At 52.1% G+C, this 13,829-nt stretch overlaps 1 protein-coding gene across 3 annotated transcripts; it reads right to left on the reverse strand.

Annotated features, from left to right (window-relative positions):
• Nucleotides 1-1,173: 1,173 nt before the first annotated feature.
• KCTD7 (potassium channel tetramerization domain containing 7) lies at nt 1,174-13,025 on the reverse strand. 3 transcript variants are annotated; one of them, XR_015154508.1, is made up of 6 exons: nt 11,960-12,635; nt 9,225-9,394; nt 5,985-6,163; nt 5,171-5,543; nt 1,553-1,730; nt 1,174-1,448 (listed from the first exon to the last, which is right to left on the reverse strand). XR_015154508.1 is itself a non-coding variant. In XM_086374726.1 (5 exons), exons 1-5 carry the CDS (start codon nt 12,101-12,103, stop codon nt 1,421-1,423), a joined length of 894 nt encoding a protein of 297 aa, XP_086230852.1. In that variant the 5' UTR covers nt 12,104-12,636; the 3' UTR covers nt 1,174-1,420. The 3 variants fall into 3 exon arrangements, 2 of the variants coding, with proteins under 2 accessions (XP_086230852.1, XP_086230853.1); XM_086374726.1 differs by lacking the exon at nt 1,553-1,730 and having other exon boundaries at nt 11,960-12,636; XM_086374727.1 differs by lacking the exons at nt 1,174-1,448; nt 1,553-1,730 and having other exon boundaries at nt 1,790-5,543; nt 11,960-13,025.
• Nucleotides 13,026-13,829: the final 804 nt, after the last annotated feature.

Here is a 13,829-nt window from a genome sequence, read left to right on the forward strand (position 1 = left end):
AGGTTCATTTGTACCATACTTTAGATTCCACGTATAAGCGAGACACTGCAGGCGGGGAGACGTTTCCTTTCTGGTTCTGGTGTGCTTGCTCACAGCTCATATAGCTTCTCCAGCACCCAGCTCCTGCCATACAAGGTGGTCTGCAGTCACCAAGAGCTTTCCCCAGCACCTCCAGGGGTGGTTTTGTAGTAGAGAGCCTCTGGCAAGACACCTCCTAAGGAACAGATTCTTCCAGCACCTCAGAGGGTAGATTTCCAGCAAGTTTCACCAGCACGGCACCCCCATGACTTCTCTGTCATTCAATGAACCTGGCCATGCCTTGTCCAAAAAGGTCTGGATATCAGCTCTTGGGGGAGGGGGTATTCATCCTTAGACCCTCTATCTAAGTCTTAGTGGCTGCTTCTTGGCTATTCCTATATTCTTTATAGTTATCCCTACTCTTTATTAGCCAATCCTTCATTCCTCCAATCATAATTAGTAACTATTTATATTCAAGATATAAATTATTCAAATTACTGTGTACTTTTTTTTTCTCCTGACTGATACAAATGACTCCAAATTCAATTCAGGGACGGAGACCTTATAGATTGATATGTCAGATGTAAGGTCCAAGAAGTCTTTGTTATTTTCCATTTTGAATGGGTGGGACGTGAAGGCACATGGATGGCAAAGAGGTGAGCAGGAGTTCAGCTTCCTCCCCTGGCATGCCCATCAGCCATTGTAAGAGAATATTGTCCCTTTTCGTGTCCACTCTGGGAAGCTCTGGGTTTTGGCTGGCCTCTGCTGCACAAGTGGCTCAGTGGTAAAGAACCCACCTGCCAATGCAAGAGAGACATGAGTTCAATCCCTGGGTCAGGAAGATCCCCTGGAGAAGGTCATGGCAACCCACTCCAGTATTCTTGCCTGGAGAGTCCCATGCACAGAGGAGCCTGGCGGGCTACAACTGAGCAAAGCAACTAAGCACTGCTGCACGTTGGTACCTGCCTGCAGTTTGCAGTGGCTTCTCTCAGCTGCAACCAGAGCCGGATTCCTCTGCTGGCCTCTTGGGGTCTTGTACATGTAACAGAGCCTCTTCTGAAGCCAAAGTGTTTGAAAAACCGGACCCACCCTCATTGTGCGAACCAAGTTGCCAGTTTCACCTTAACCGCTCCAGACTGCTGCAGACACTCCCTGTAGGGGTTCTTTCACAAGGTGCCTCTGGACCTTGAATCTGTTTATTATAGTGCAACTCTCATACCTGGAAGGATCGCCGGCCTCAACCAACTCCAGCATCATGAAGATGTAGGGACTAGGGCCAGAGGCTACTCATGCTGGTGCCTCCTTGTGACCCCCACCGAGGCACTGGAGTGTGTCTTGGGGGTGCAGGCCCAGGACAGGAGAAAAGAGGTACAGGGCTTTCAGCAATGGGCATTCTGGGTCCTCAGTGAAGGATCAGGTGAACCCGCTTCCTAAAAAGATAGAATGGTCAAGGGAGGAAGTTGAGGGTCGTGAACAAATGGTCAGTACTGCATAAAAACCCCAGAAATCCAGGGGCACAGGTGGGTATGCCTACCGGGACAGAGACCAGGTGAGGGTAACTGCAGAGGGACCTCCAGGGGGGCCCATCCCCCTTTAACTTCAAGTCTGGGTGGAAGTTCAGCTGCATGTCTCAGGGAAGGGTCTGCTTGATTTAGCACGGCAACACCAAACATACCACGTTTTAAGCAGAAAACAACACATTTGCTGGCAGCCTGGAAGGCGAAGAAGGGATGAGAATACATCTCTAAATAAGAAAGGCACGACACCCAGGTTCTAGTTCTTGACTTTAATGCTAGGTGAGGGTACCGAGGCTCTGTGGATCAAAGTGCTCACAGACAGGAAAATGAAGGAACACAGGTAGCATTATACGGTATACACAAACCCAACACTACAGAAGGAAGAAGATGGACCTATGACCTCCCACACCCAGAGGCAGCTGCCTGCTCCTCTCAGTCTCCGTTCCCATCTCCCCGACCCCTCGGCCAGCCCACCCTTCCCCCAGTTAACATATATGTATACACGTATGATTCTTCCAAAATTCCAAAAAGTGCCTCTCCCACCCCTGCTCCCACAACTCTGGCTTCTGATGAATAAACCCTCCCTTGTAATAAGCATCATGAGGCAGGCACCACCTTCTTGAAAGAACCACGGCAAAATGGTACCTGAGAGAGCTTAATCACTTACAGTACAATCAATTATGGACAGAAGGTATGCAGAAGGAAGATATCTGAAATCCCAACTGGGATCAAAATGCTGGGTGTGAGTAGTTTCTGTTCTGTTGTTGTTATCTGTCTTAACCATTAGAGGATCCAGCTGAGACCAAGATGACACCCTGAGGCTCACCCAACGCTGTGGCTTGCGGTTGTCAATTTCCCAGTCCTCCAATGAGTGACCCAGAACAGGAAGATGACACCACCTGAGCAGCTGGAGGCACAAGACTCCAGACAGCTCCCAGAATGTCCCAAATCCCGGGGAGAAAGACAGAAAATTGCAGAGCACAGTTGACTGCCTTCCGCATGATAAGCACTGGACAGCCTGGTGAGCTTACCAGAAGTTGAATAAGGATGGTGACGATCCCTTTATTTCTTCGATTTAGAGCATTACCCAAAGAATTCCCCCCACTTGGGATGGTGGGATGGGTCTCGCTGTGTTGTTGTGTCTCTCTCGTTGTGTTTCAGTCTTTGCAAACTGAGTTGCCATTAAGTTTTTCATTCTTACTAAATTGCAGCCAGCATTGCACCATGCAGTCCTATCTCCTAAAACCTGCACCGTCCCAACCACTGAGCAGAGCTCCTGGGAGAAAAGGTGCCCAAAGTCAAACATAAGGGAAGCTTCTAAGGCAAGTCCTTTGATTTGACCAACTGACGTTACACACAAGAATTCCATGAACATGGACTTCCTTTCATTCTGGGAAGCAGTTGTCCTGTGGAACCCTTCTTCCTGACCCAGCCCTTCGTATGCTCTGGGTCTGGCCACTGACAGCTGAAAAGGGAACCCAACTGGGAGAGGTCACTTCCTCAGAGATGACCTTCATTTGAAGGCCATTGCCACAAACCCCCACGTCCAAGAGCACTTTGCAGCCTGGCCTTGGCTCATAAGAGGATGGCCCAGCGTGGTCATCAAATTCTCTTACTCCATGTGGAAAGAGCTCTAAGCTGGCTGCTGGTGTCTCTGCCCAGCCTGGTCTACCGGCCTGCAGCCTTGTCTCCCCACAGAGGCACGGAGCACACCACCACAAGGAAAACTCGGGGAGCAGAGAAACAGGGGTGTTTCCAGCAAGAGGCACAGGGCCAGTGTTCTTACTCAGCGCCCTTGGAGCCCCTGGCAAGTCTTAAGGGCCCAATTTTGAGCAAACCTGCATTTGCGTGAACCAGTCGCTCCCTGTCTTTAGTGTGTGGACTCTAAATAACTGAGTGCTGTGATGCTCTGCACTGAGGAGGGAGAGAGAAGGGGCCGAGGTGCAATTACTGAAAGCTCTGGGCTTCACTGTCTGCTCTCTCCTCACACCAGCTCCCTCCTCAAGAGTCTGCCTCACTGTCTGTCTGAAAACAAATTTTTACAGTTCAAGCTACTGGCCAGTCTGGGCAACTTAAATCAGAGACTTTCCTGTGAGAACAAGGTAAGGGCCATGCTATTGGGGTCCAAACAGGGATGTCAGCTCCAGAAAAGTGACAATCCATTTGTAGATGAGAACAAGAACAGGATGCGTTATCTCGGAACCTGAAGCACTGACTGGACCATCCCCTCAGATGTTGGCCTGGACGCCTGCTCCACGCACACAAGAATACAATGTATGAGTGGGAGCCCATGCCCTGGAATCTTCTCACACAGGGGCCAAGGGGTCACTTCCCCATGAGGGAATTCAGCCAAGGTCTGGCCTGCTTCTCCTCAGCTCCCGCCCCCTCCTCACCAGTCTCCTCCTGGAAGAATGAGACCGATGAGGCTCATAGGAAAAAAATCTTATAAGAGCACTCGGGAGCAGTTAAGTTCAATCGTGACTGCAGGGAGCACCCCTACACGTGGTGTGGGAATGCCCTGCTCCAAAGACTGGGGCCGCAGAGTATTTCCTGGGGCCACAGACCCACCCCCGACTGGTGGCCCAGGCTGCACTTGTAGCAAGAAGGAAACACAGTGGAGCAGAAGCTGCTGGATCTTTTTCTCTCCAAACTGGCTTCCTGCTTGTCATCCCTCAGCTCCAGGGACAGCTGCGCCTCTCCCCCAGCCCTTTCTTCCCTTCCCCAAGACAGACAATCTCCTGGAAGGAGAACACTGATGGGAAAAAGCAACAGGGGTTCCCCGTACAGGGAGGTTCACCGTAAACTGGATCCTAACACATGGAATAGCGGCCAAGCAGGGATTCTGAGCCTCTAGAAAGGATGTTACATCTCAAAGAAGATCTAGGCATCCTGCCTGCTTGACTGACTTCAGAAGGAGTCCCTGAAATGTACACTCCAGCCCTGGGAGGCAATCACCCTTCAAGCAAGGCAGGTTGGTGGAAAGGAGGAGAAGCCCAGGCCCTGAGGCAGGGCTGTAAACATTGTGCTTTTCTAAGGCCAATCTGGTGCATGGCTTTGGCAACTAGGGTAACATCTCCAAAAGGTGGTGAAGAGTATGTCTTGGAGCAAAAGACTCTTTCCACATCCTAAAATGAAGCGTGGGGCTGTCGCTGGGGGAAGAAGGAAACAAGATGCTCCCTCTTCAGCCAGGGGCTGTTGGGGGGCCCGCGGGCAAAGTCCCCCCACTGTGTTCTAGGTTCATACTGAGACAGTGCGCACAAGAGTGGAAGAGTGGTTACGCCTACATCAGCTTGGCAACGTGGCTCTAAAAGGGCACAAACTCTCTTGCAAGGTCAAGAAAATGACAAAACCTCTCTGGACTTGCCGGTCAAGCCCTCGCTAACTGGACCCCATCAGCCTCGGGCAGAGACCGCCCGAGGTCCCCCGGGGGCCACCAGCCTCGAGTCTGGCCCCGAGGTATAGCCGGGGAGACCAGGGCTGCCCCTCCGTCCCCCTGAAGCCGAGCCTCAGGACCCGTCCTCACATCAGGAGGTGCTGGGGCAGCCAGGAGCCCCTCCGGGGACCTCACTCCCAGAGCCAGCAAGGGGACCGGCTACCCTCCCTGACGGGACTCTGCTCCCGCCAGTGCTACTCACCACCACGTGATCTTGAACTCATAGATGGGGCGCTTGCAGTAGTAGTGGTTGATGAGGTGCTTGTCACACACCCCGATACACTGGTGGTCCACGGTGAGGCCCTGGGCCGACAGGTCCGTGACCAGGCAGTGCAGCAGGTCGTAAACATCAGCCACGGCCTCCCAGGGCCCGAAAGACACGTCCACTTCGCAGTGGTGCTCAAAGAGCTGCCCATCACTCTCGCTCCGCTCGAAGCGCAGCGAGTTGAGCAGCGGGCACTCGTAGGGGGTGATGGGCATCTCCTCCTTGAAGACACAGACCTTGAGCTTGGCAAAGCGGGCCTTCCGCTGGACAGCACGCAACCGGGCAATCTCCACGATCCGCTCCAAGTGGTCTACGGCAGGTGAACACAGAGCCCATCACTGGACGAGGCTGGGAGGTAGGGTAGGGAGCAGAGAGAGACCACCCCAGTGATGTCTGGAGGGAGAGACAGACCCCCAGGGAGGGCACTCTGTGGGCCCATGAGGGGCACAAACTTCACCAGGGATGGTGGGTGGTTCTGCAGGGCCAAAGGAAACCAATGGGACAGGATGAGGGTCTCTTTCTGAAATACAATTTGATGACGCTGCAGGCAAGGTGGGCCCTATTTCACCTGAGTCTCCCCCTGTGACTGAGAGGATGGCAGGAAGGGAAGCGGGACTCACTCCCATCCCAAGTATGACAGGTGTGTAGGAAGCCGTGATCCCCCCTCTCCTGGTGGAGACCCCGACACTGACCGATGCCTCGCAACCCTCCCTCCTCGCATCTCAACTGCCCCGGGTCGTGGCCCCCTCACCTTTGTAGTAGGGCATGAGCCCCAGGAATGCCTGGCGCACCTTTTCCCCCTTCAGTGGCTGCATGTTCTCCAGCTGCTCCAGGAGGGGCCCGATGGCGTAGTACTGGGCCTCCTTGTACACGGCCCGCACGCGCTCCCGGGGTGGCAGGTCCCCCGAGCGCAGGAAGTTCAGCACATCGCTGAGCAGGAAGGAAAGAGGGCGGGTGAGGGGGAGCTGATGGGCCCGAACAGGGCCTCCCAGAGGTTTAGAGCACAGGCTCTGGACCCAGGTGGCCCACTGTGTAACCTCAGGTAAGAGAATTTAATCTCTCTGTGCCTTGATTTTCTACTCCGTAAAATGGGGGAGAAAGTCAGAAAACTACCCCATCATGTTATGAGGGGATTAAATAAGTTAACATATAAAAAGTGCTTAGAAAATACCTAGCACAATGACTTCCAGTGGTTAAGACTCCATGCTCCCAATGCAGGGGCCATGGGTTCAATTCCTGGTCGGGGAAGTAAGATCCCACATGCCACATGGTGTGGCCAAGAAAGAAAGACATCTGGCACAGAGTAAGCCCTCAATAAGTGTTAGTGGTTGTTATCAGTATCATTATTAATATAATTATTAAGTACATATAGGAAAAATGAAAATATATATTTAATCTCTTTATATATTTTAATTGGGTATAGTTAATATCACCTATGAATATACCCATAACCACCACCACCTACATCAAGATACAGAACATTCCCATCTCCTTAAAGTTTCCTTGGGCCTCTTCCCAGCCAATCACTAGAGAGGCAAACGGTCTAACTTCTATCAACAAAGAGTACTTTTGCCTCTTCTTGAAATTCATGTAAGTGGAATCATACAGTATGTCCTCTTTGTGCCTGGCTCCTTCCCTTCAACCTAGTGTTTTTGAGATTGATTTCCTATGTTGTGTGCACAGGATTTCCCTTCCTTTGCTGTTTTTCTTTCTTTTATTGCTAAGTATCACACCGTTATATGGGTGTGCTATAGACTATTTATCCATTCTCCTACTGATGGACATTTTAGTTGTTTCTGGTTTGGGGTCTCTTAAAGTAGAGCTGTGATAAATATTCCCTGTAAACTTTTTGTGGACTTGGGGACCAATCCCTCTTAAGTGAATGTCAGCAGGAGAACTTTTTGGTCATAAATGCCTGTTTGACAAAGTGGTTGTAGCACTTCATTCCCACTAGCCACATGGACGAGTTCTGCACCCCCACCCACCCCTGCCATCAGTATTATGCTATACACAGAAGATGACTGCCTAGCCCTGACACCTGAACTGGTTTTGGGAGTGAATAAAAATGACACACTGTATTTTCTTAAAATAAAAATTCAGCTCTTTCAGTTCTCTCTTTAGATTCTGCAGTGCTAAGAGTCATTGGACCTATCACTGGCAGGTGTGGAAAGGCTCTTCTGTGAGGGTGTATGAGTAAACCCCAACATCAAGCTGTTACCTCAATAGTTTGGTTTATGACCATGATGCAACACCAGCCAGAACTCACTAAGCAATAATCTGTCAGCCACTATTCAGGTGTTATCCCATATAATCCCTTCAATGACACGGTGTAAGTGCTCTCTTGCACCCATTTTATAAATGAGGAAAAACTGGGGCTCAGAGAGCTTAAGGAACCCTCTTACTAAAGGAGCCATGGCTAGCCGGAGGCCCAGATGCAGACACAGGTGACTCCAAGCTCACACCAACAATGGTCCAGACTTTAGTCCAAAGAGCTACGTACTGAGCCCAACTGGAAACCAGCCTAAGGGGAGGCCCAAGCAGCCTCCACAGGGAGTGCTGGGGGCACGTGTGCTCACCCATGGAGAAAAGCCCTAAACTCTTTCATCTGAATCTTTCCACAACTTCACAGGCTGCTGGTGAACCACAGGCCACTGGAGTCCAGTAGTCTGAGGATGAATGCCACAATATCCTGTTTTCTGCCACACCCTTGCCTGGCCCTGCCACTCTCCAGCTGTGGCCACCTGAGCATGGGCACAGCAGCCCAGGGCCAAACCTAGTGCCCGCTCCCCATCACCCCTTCCAAAATTAGTCCTTTAGGCCCGAGGGCAAACCTCAGTGAGCTCTGAAAACCATAACCCCGGGGCCAGGTCCAGAGAGGAGTATTGTGGAAGATGCCAGCTGGGGCCAGCACTTTCCTCCCCCAAACAGCCTGCAAACAAAAATCTTTTTATAGCTCTGCAGAGAGATGTGACACTTTGTTTTCTCAGCATTGGAGGCAGCTGACAGCCCAATGGGGAAATCCAGATGCTTCAAAGCAAATTATTTGACCAGAGGCTCCTTTCTGAGGATGAAAAATGACCCTCCTCCCGGTGTGGGCAAGCCTACTTGGAGGCCGGCACAGAGATGTAGCAGTGGAGGGTTTCCTTTTGTTCAAGGTCAAGGACCACGCTAGTTCTCCAGTGATCTCCAAAGTTAGATGGATGGGGCAAAGAGCTTCAGCCATATACTCAAAGGACCTGGCCAAAGGTCACACCAAGACTCTATTTAATCCACATGACAGGCCTGCAAAGCAGCTATAATTATTTCTCATTTCACAAACAAGGAAACGGAAACACAGAGTCTTTAACTTGTGTGTAAAGTTGTCAGAAGTTATTTCTGGGAAAGACTTTTTTTTTTTGAGATTATGTCTTCCCATGTTTTACTGTTAAAATGACAGTAATAACTGAAGGTTTTTTTTTTAAGACTTGGCAATACTATAGGATGGCAACCCTATGTTGGTCCTCCTCTTACCTGTTTTATTTTTATTTATTTATCACTGCACTGTGAAGCTTGTGGGATCTTTAGTTCCCCAACCAGGGACTGAATGCAGGCCCTTGCCAGGGAGAGCATGGAGTCCTAACCACTAAACCACCAGGGAACTCCCTGTTTGTTTAACTATTCAAAGAAGTCTGGGAACCACCGCCACACACCATGTTCCTCCCTAGTGGTGATGCTGACGCTGGTGGAATTCCACTTTCCAGTCTTTGCATAGCAGAGAAGCGGTTTCATCACACCTACCCAATGTGTGTTACCTGGGATGTCTGGGGCTGTCCTTGCCTCCTCTGGGAAAAAAACTAAGAAGTCCGATCCAGTTCAAAGTGCACATTTATTAAATCCCACCAGCAGGTTATCTCCTCTTCCAGGTGTTATGGAAGGTATCACGGTCCTGGGTCCCAGCCCAGGCCACTCACTCACCAGGACCGCGCAGGTGACGGCAAAGCGAAGGACGTACCCGAAGTGCGCGCCGTCGCGGTCGATGAAGTAGCGGCCCTCGGCGTCGGTGGGGATGTAGTGTCGCCCGCTGAACATGGCCGCCAGCATGGTGTCCTCGTAGCGCCGCAGGGTGGACAGGCGTGTAGTGAAGTGAGCCCCTCCGATGTTAAGGGGGACGACCTCAGGGAACTGGGGAGGAATCGCCAGCGCTTTCAGTCCAGCAGCTGGGGAGGCAGCCCGGGCTGCCCGAAAGCCCGGAGTCGTTCTGACCGCTTCTCTCCCTTCCCCCCACCCCCTCATCCGTTACCAAGTCCTCTCCCTCCTCCTTCCACAGCTCTTAAATCGGGTCTCTTCCCTGCAGTCCTCCTACCTCTGCTCCAGAGTTCAAAGCCTTCGCTGTCCTCCTTCCGCTTTCTGAACTTCCCATCTTTGTGCCTTTGCTCATGTCCCCAGTGCTCCTGTCACTCTTTCTGTCCATTCAGCAAATGCAACTGCCCCATACGGCAGTGTGCGCTGTTCGCTGCGCAAGGGCACCCGGGTGAGCAGGCTCCGCTAGCCCAGCTGTGCGCCCTTGTGCTAATTCACACTAAGGCACCCTATGGGTTAGCAGCATCCATTCATTTAAAGAGCTTCTATTCAAGATCCCCTGCTCTGTGAGAAATATTTTTCTTTTACTTTCTTTCAAATATTTATTTATTTGGCTGCTCAGGCGTCTTAGTCACAGCATGTGGGTCTAGTTCCCTGACCAGGCATCTAACCCATGCCTTAGGAGCACTGAGTCTTAACCACTGGATAACCAGGGAAGTCCTGCGTGAGCAATTCTACTCTGTCGTCCCTTGCCTGCCCCAAGATAGGTTTAACTAAACACTCCCACCATTGTGCCTTCACTATACCCACATTCTCCTCTATAATAGTGCCTTGCACAATAGGTGCTTTGTGCTGTTGGTGGTTCTGTATTACTGCCCAAGTTTTCCGAGGGCAGGGACAGCATCTTGTTCACCTATTCTGAGGCCACCCAGAGCAAGGCTCACAGATGCTTGTTGAATAACGCCAGGCATAGACTCCTCATCCTCTGTACCTCTCTGCTTCCCTCCTTAATCTGTGCAGTGAGATTAGTCCCCAGTCCAGTTACAGTTCTGGAGTCAAGGGCAGGGAATAAGGGAACCAACATTTGCCCTGAGAAACTCTAGGTTCTCCCTAATATGCTCAGGGTTTTTTTTTCCCCCCTCCTAATCTCTTCACTACTTGTGGCTTTGAAATAAAGCAGGCCAATTCTCTCTAATTTTCCCACAAACCTCCTCCAGATTAACTAAAATTGTATCTCACTGCATACTTCAATATTACGACATCGCTCGGGCTCTGTGAAAGTCTGTGTGTGTTTATCTAGATAGTCCTTTCTCCCAACATTCAAATCCTTTGTGAAATAAAAGGAGGAAGAAACACAGTACATCAAAGTGGTCCAGGGTCTTGTGCAGTATGCCTGGCTCATAGTAAAACCTCAAATAAGCATCAAATGAATGATGAATCAGACAGACAAGCATTTACAGTTCTGTGAATGTAGGTGACGTTACTCGTCTGCACCCAGAGGACATAGGAAATGCCTGCTGCTTATTCAACAGCTAGCTCCACTAAAACTATTCTATGTGCACATCAAGGACTCAAATATTATTGGGGGATAATAATACTTTACATTACTCACATGAAGCCATGCAATATTTTACATTACTTACATGGAGCCATCTAATCTGTGAAAGAGCTGGCACTGGAGTGCTGGCCTATAATCTCCAGGTCCTATGCTTTTTCTCTCAAAACAGACTGTTTCCCAGTAACAGCACGCGCACACACACACACACACAAATGGCACCCCGTGTCTCCAGTGGCTCATTTCTTTCTTCAATTACAAAAGTCCTCCTGGAGTTTTGCCCATTTCACAAGTGTCCCATGATGTTTAGACCACAGCCTCCTAACCCCAAGACGACACTGAAACTTCCCAAGAGCCTCACCCAGGCCCACCTTGCCCTTCTGGGGTTGAGTCCCTTCATCTAGAATGCTACCTGTCACATGCGTCCAGGTCTGCCACTACCTTAGCCCCTATCTCCTAGCCTCTGTTTTCAGCGTCCAGCAGGGCCCCACCTTCTTTCCTCCCAAGGGTCATTTCAGGTGTTCACAAGATAGTGTCACATGCGTTCAGTGAGACCAGTGGAAGCCACGGTGCGTCACAGCACAGCATCTAGGAGGGAGGGCCATGGAGCTGTCGGGTGGGTAAGGCTACAGCTATGAACTGGCCTGCTTTACATCTGCACGCTGCCCCTGACCCCACTCTCTGGGCAGCTGGAGACTGGGTCTGCACAACTACCCAGGCGTCCTCTTGGATTCTCTAGAAAACACTATCATCTCTTGGAGCTCCAAGGGTCCCTTCCCATGGCTACCCTCCCTCCTCCAGTAGATAAGGGTGGGACAAAGGGATGGAAGTACCAACCCAGGAGGCAGTGAATCCTGGAAGGAGGCGGATGGGAGGGCCAGGTGCCTCCTGGGACAGGGAAGACACACCTGGTGTGTTTGACAAGGGGTGGGGGGGATCGGTGGGTGGTGGGAGCGGGGTGGTAGGGGAGCAAAGAGGACTGGCGCTGCCCTCGGCCCGAACCCCACCCTCCACCTCCGCGCCGCTCACATCCCAAGGTCAGCTCTGCCGGACACTGGCTCCTCGTTCTGCGGCCCTTCCCGCGCCCCCAACCCCTCCCCGGGTCCAGGTACCTCCTGCGGCAGCAGAGGCAGTGAGTGCCCCGCCTGCGTGGCCGTCGGGGTGGCCGGCTCCAGAAAGTCGTCTTCGGCGTCGGAGCTGGACATGGCACCGTCCGGGCGACGGCTGTCTGGCTCCCGCCCCGTGACTACCACCATCCCTCTGGCTCTGGGCAGTGGGCGCGGCTTTGGGCGGGCGGGCGGGCGGGAGGGCGGCAGCCCGGGCACTAGCACCCAGCAGATCCTGGCATGACGCGGCGCGGCCGACAGGCGGGGCCGGAGGGGCCGAGAGCGCAGTGCGCGCAGGCTCTAGGGCGGTGACTCCCTCAGCGCCGACCGGCTAGCCGACCACTGTGGGGACCACAGGGCCACTGGTCTGACCCGGCTGCCTCACGCTATTGGCCGAATCCCGCTAGCGCCCGCCCCCGATTGGCAGGAAGTTCGACCAATCTCAGGGCAGACAGAGCTTTCAGCCCGCGCCTGAGTAGCCATCAGGTGCCAAACCGCTGGCCTTCCCGGCTCTGATTGGCCGTCTGGTCAGCGGGCTCGCCCTCTCCACCCGCTACCACTCGCTCCGCGCAACGGGCGCGCGCGCGGCCACCACCTCTAAGCCGGGCCTTCTTGTTGGCGGGGAGGGTGGCTCCCGCATCCCAGTCGACACCTAGAAACTTGAGAGAGAGGGCTTACGACTTAATCGTTCGTACGTTTCCAGGGCAACGGGTCCTGCACATCCTTGGGCGTCGGAGGCCGGGGAAATCCGAATCCGGGAGGACCGGGTCACCTCAATGGAAAACCTGAGCATCCTTTCCTGAGGGAGGAGGCTGAGGTCACTGAGGTTGTAGGAGAGGAAGGGCAGCACTGCGACAGGGGCTGGCCCTCCTCTAACCGCAGAGACGGAACCTGGGTTTCCAGTCTTTCCCGACTGACTCAAGCAGCAATCCGAAAAAGGAAATTCAAAACAGGGGCGATTGAGTTCGATTAAGAATGGCGTAACTCTCCACCCTCCACGCGTCAGGTCTTCCTCTGGACACCTGGAGACACGGATGAAGACACGCCCTGTCTAAATAAGCTCACAGGCTGCGGAGGCGGAGTCCAGCCTGGGCCAACACGTCTGTCTGCAGCCTTGGAATCCGTGTCTCCTGGTATGACAGTCAGCTCAGGGCCTCTCCTAGGGGGTCAAGATTTTAGTTCTTTCAAACCATTTTTACATCTGGCTCTTCATTTGAATCTCACATTGTTGTGTCAGAAAAGGAAACTGAGGTCTAGAGGATTAAAACAGCTTCAGGGAGGTCAGCCATGAGCAAGAGGCACAACACTTCCTCTGTTGGACCAATCACACTCCCAGTTGTAGGAGTCTCCTGAAGTGAAGTGAAGTCGCTCAGTCGTGTCCGACTCTTTGCGACCCCATGGACTGTAGCCTACCAGTCTCCTCTGTCCATGGGATTTTCCAGGCAATAGTACTGGAGTGGATTGCCATTTCCTTCTCCACTGGATCTTCCCCACCCAGGGATGGAACCCAGGTCTCCCGCATTGTAGACAGACGCTTTACTGTCTGAGCCACCAGGGAAGTCTCCTAGGTCAGTGTTTTTTCTAAATACAGTTGCATCAAAATTACTGGAGGGAGAATTTCTTAAAAAACAGATTCCCAGCCCAGTTGCTCAGTCGTGTCCAATTCTTTGTGACTCCATGGATTGTAGCCTGCCAGGCTTCTCTCTTGGTAGGATTCTCAGGGCAAGAATAGTGGAGTGGGTTGCCATTCCTTTCTCCAGGGGATCTTTCCCTTCCTGGGATGGAATGCGGGTCTCCAGCATTGCAGGCAGATTCTTTACCATCTGAGCCACCAGGGAAGCCCTTCTCCAAATATAGTTGCATCAGAATTACTGGA

This window comes from Bos grunniens, chromosome 25, assembly GCF_055505025.1.
Source record: "Bos grunniens cultivar Pamir isolate PY7600 chromosome 25, Bosgru_T2T1.0, whole genome shotgun sequence".
NCBI lineage: Eukaryota > Metazoa > Chordata > Mammalia > Artiodactyla > Bovidae > Bos > Bos grunniens.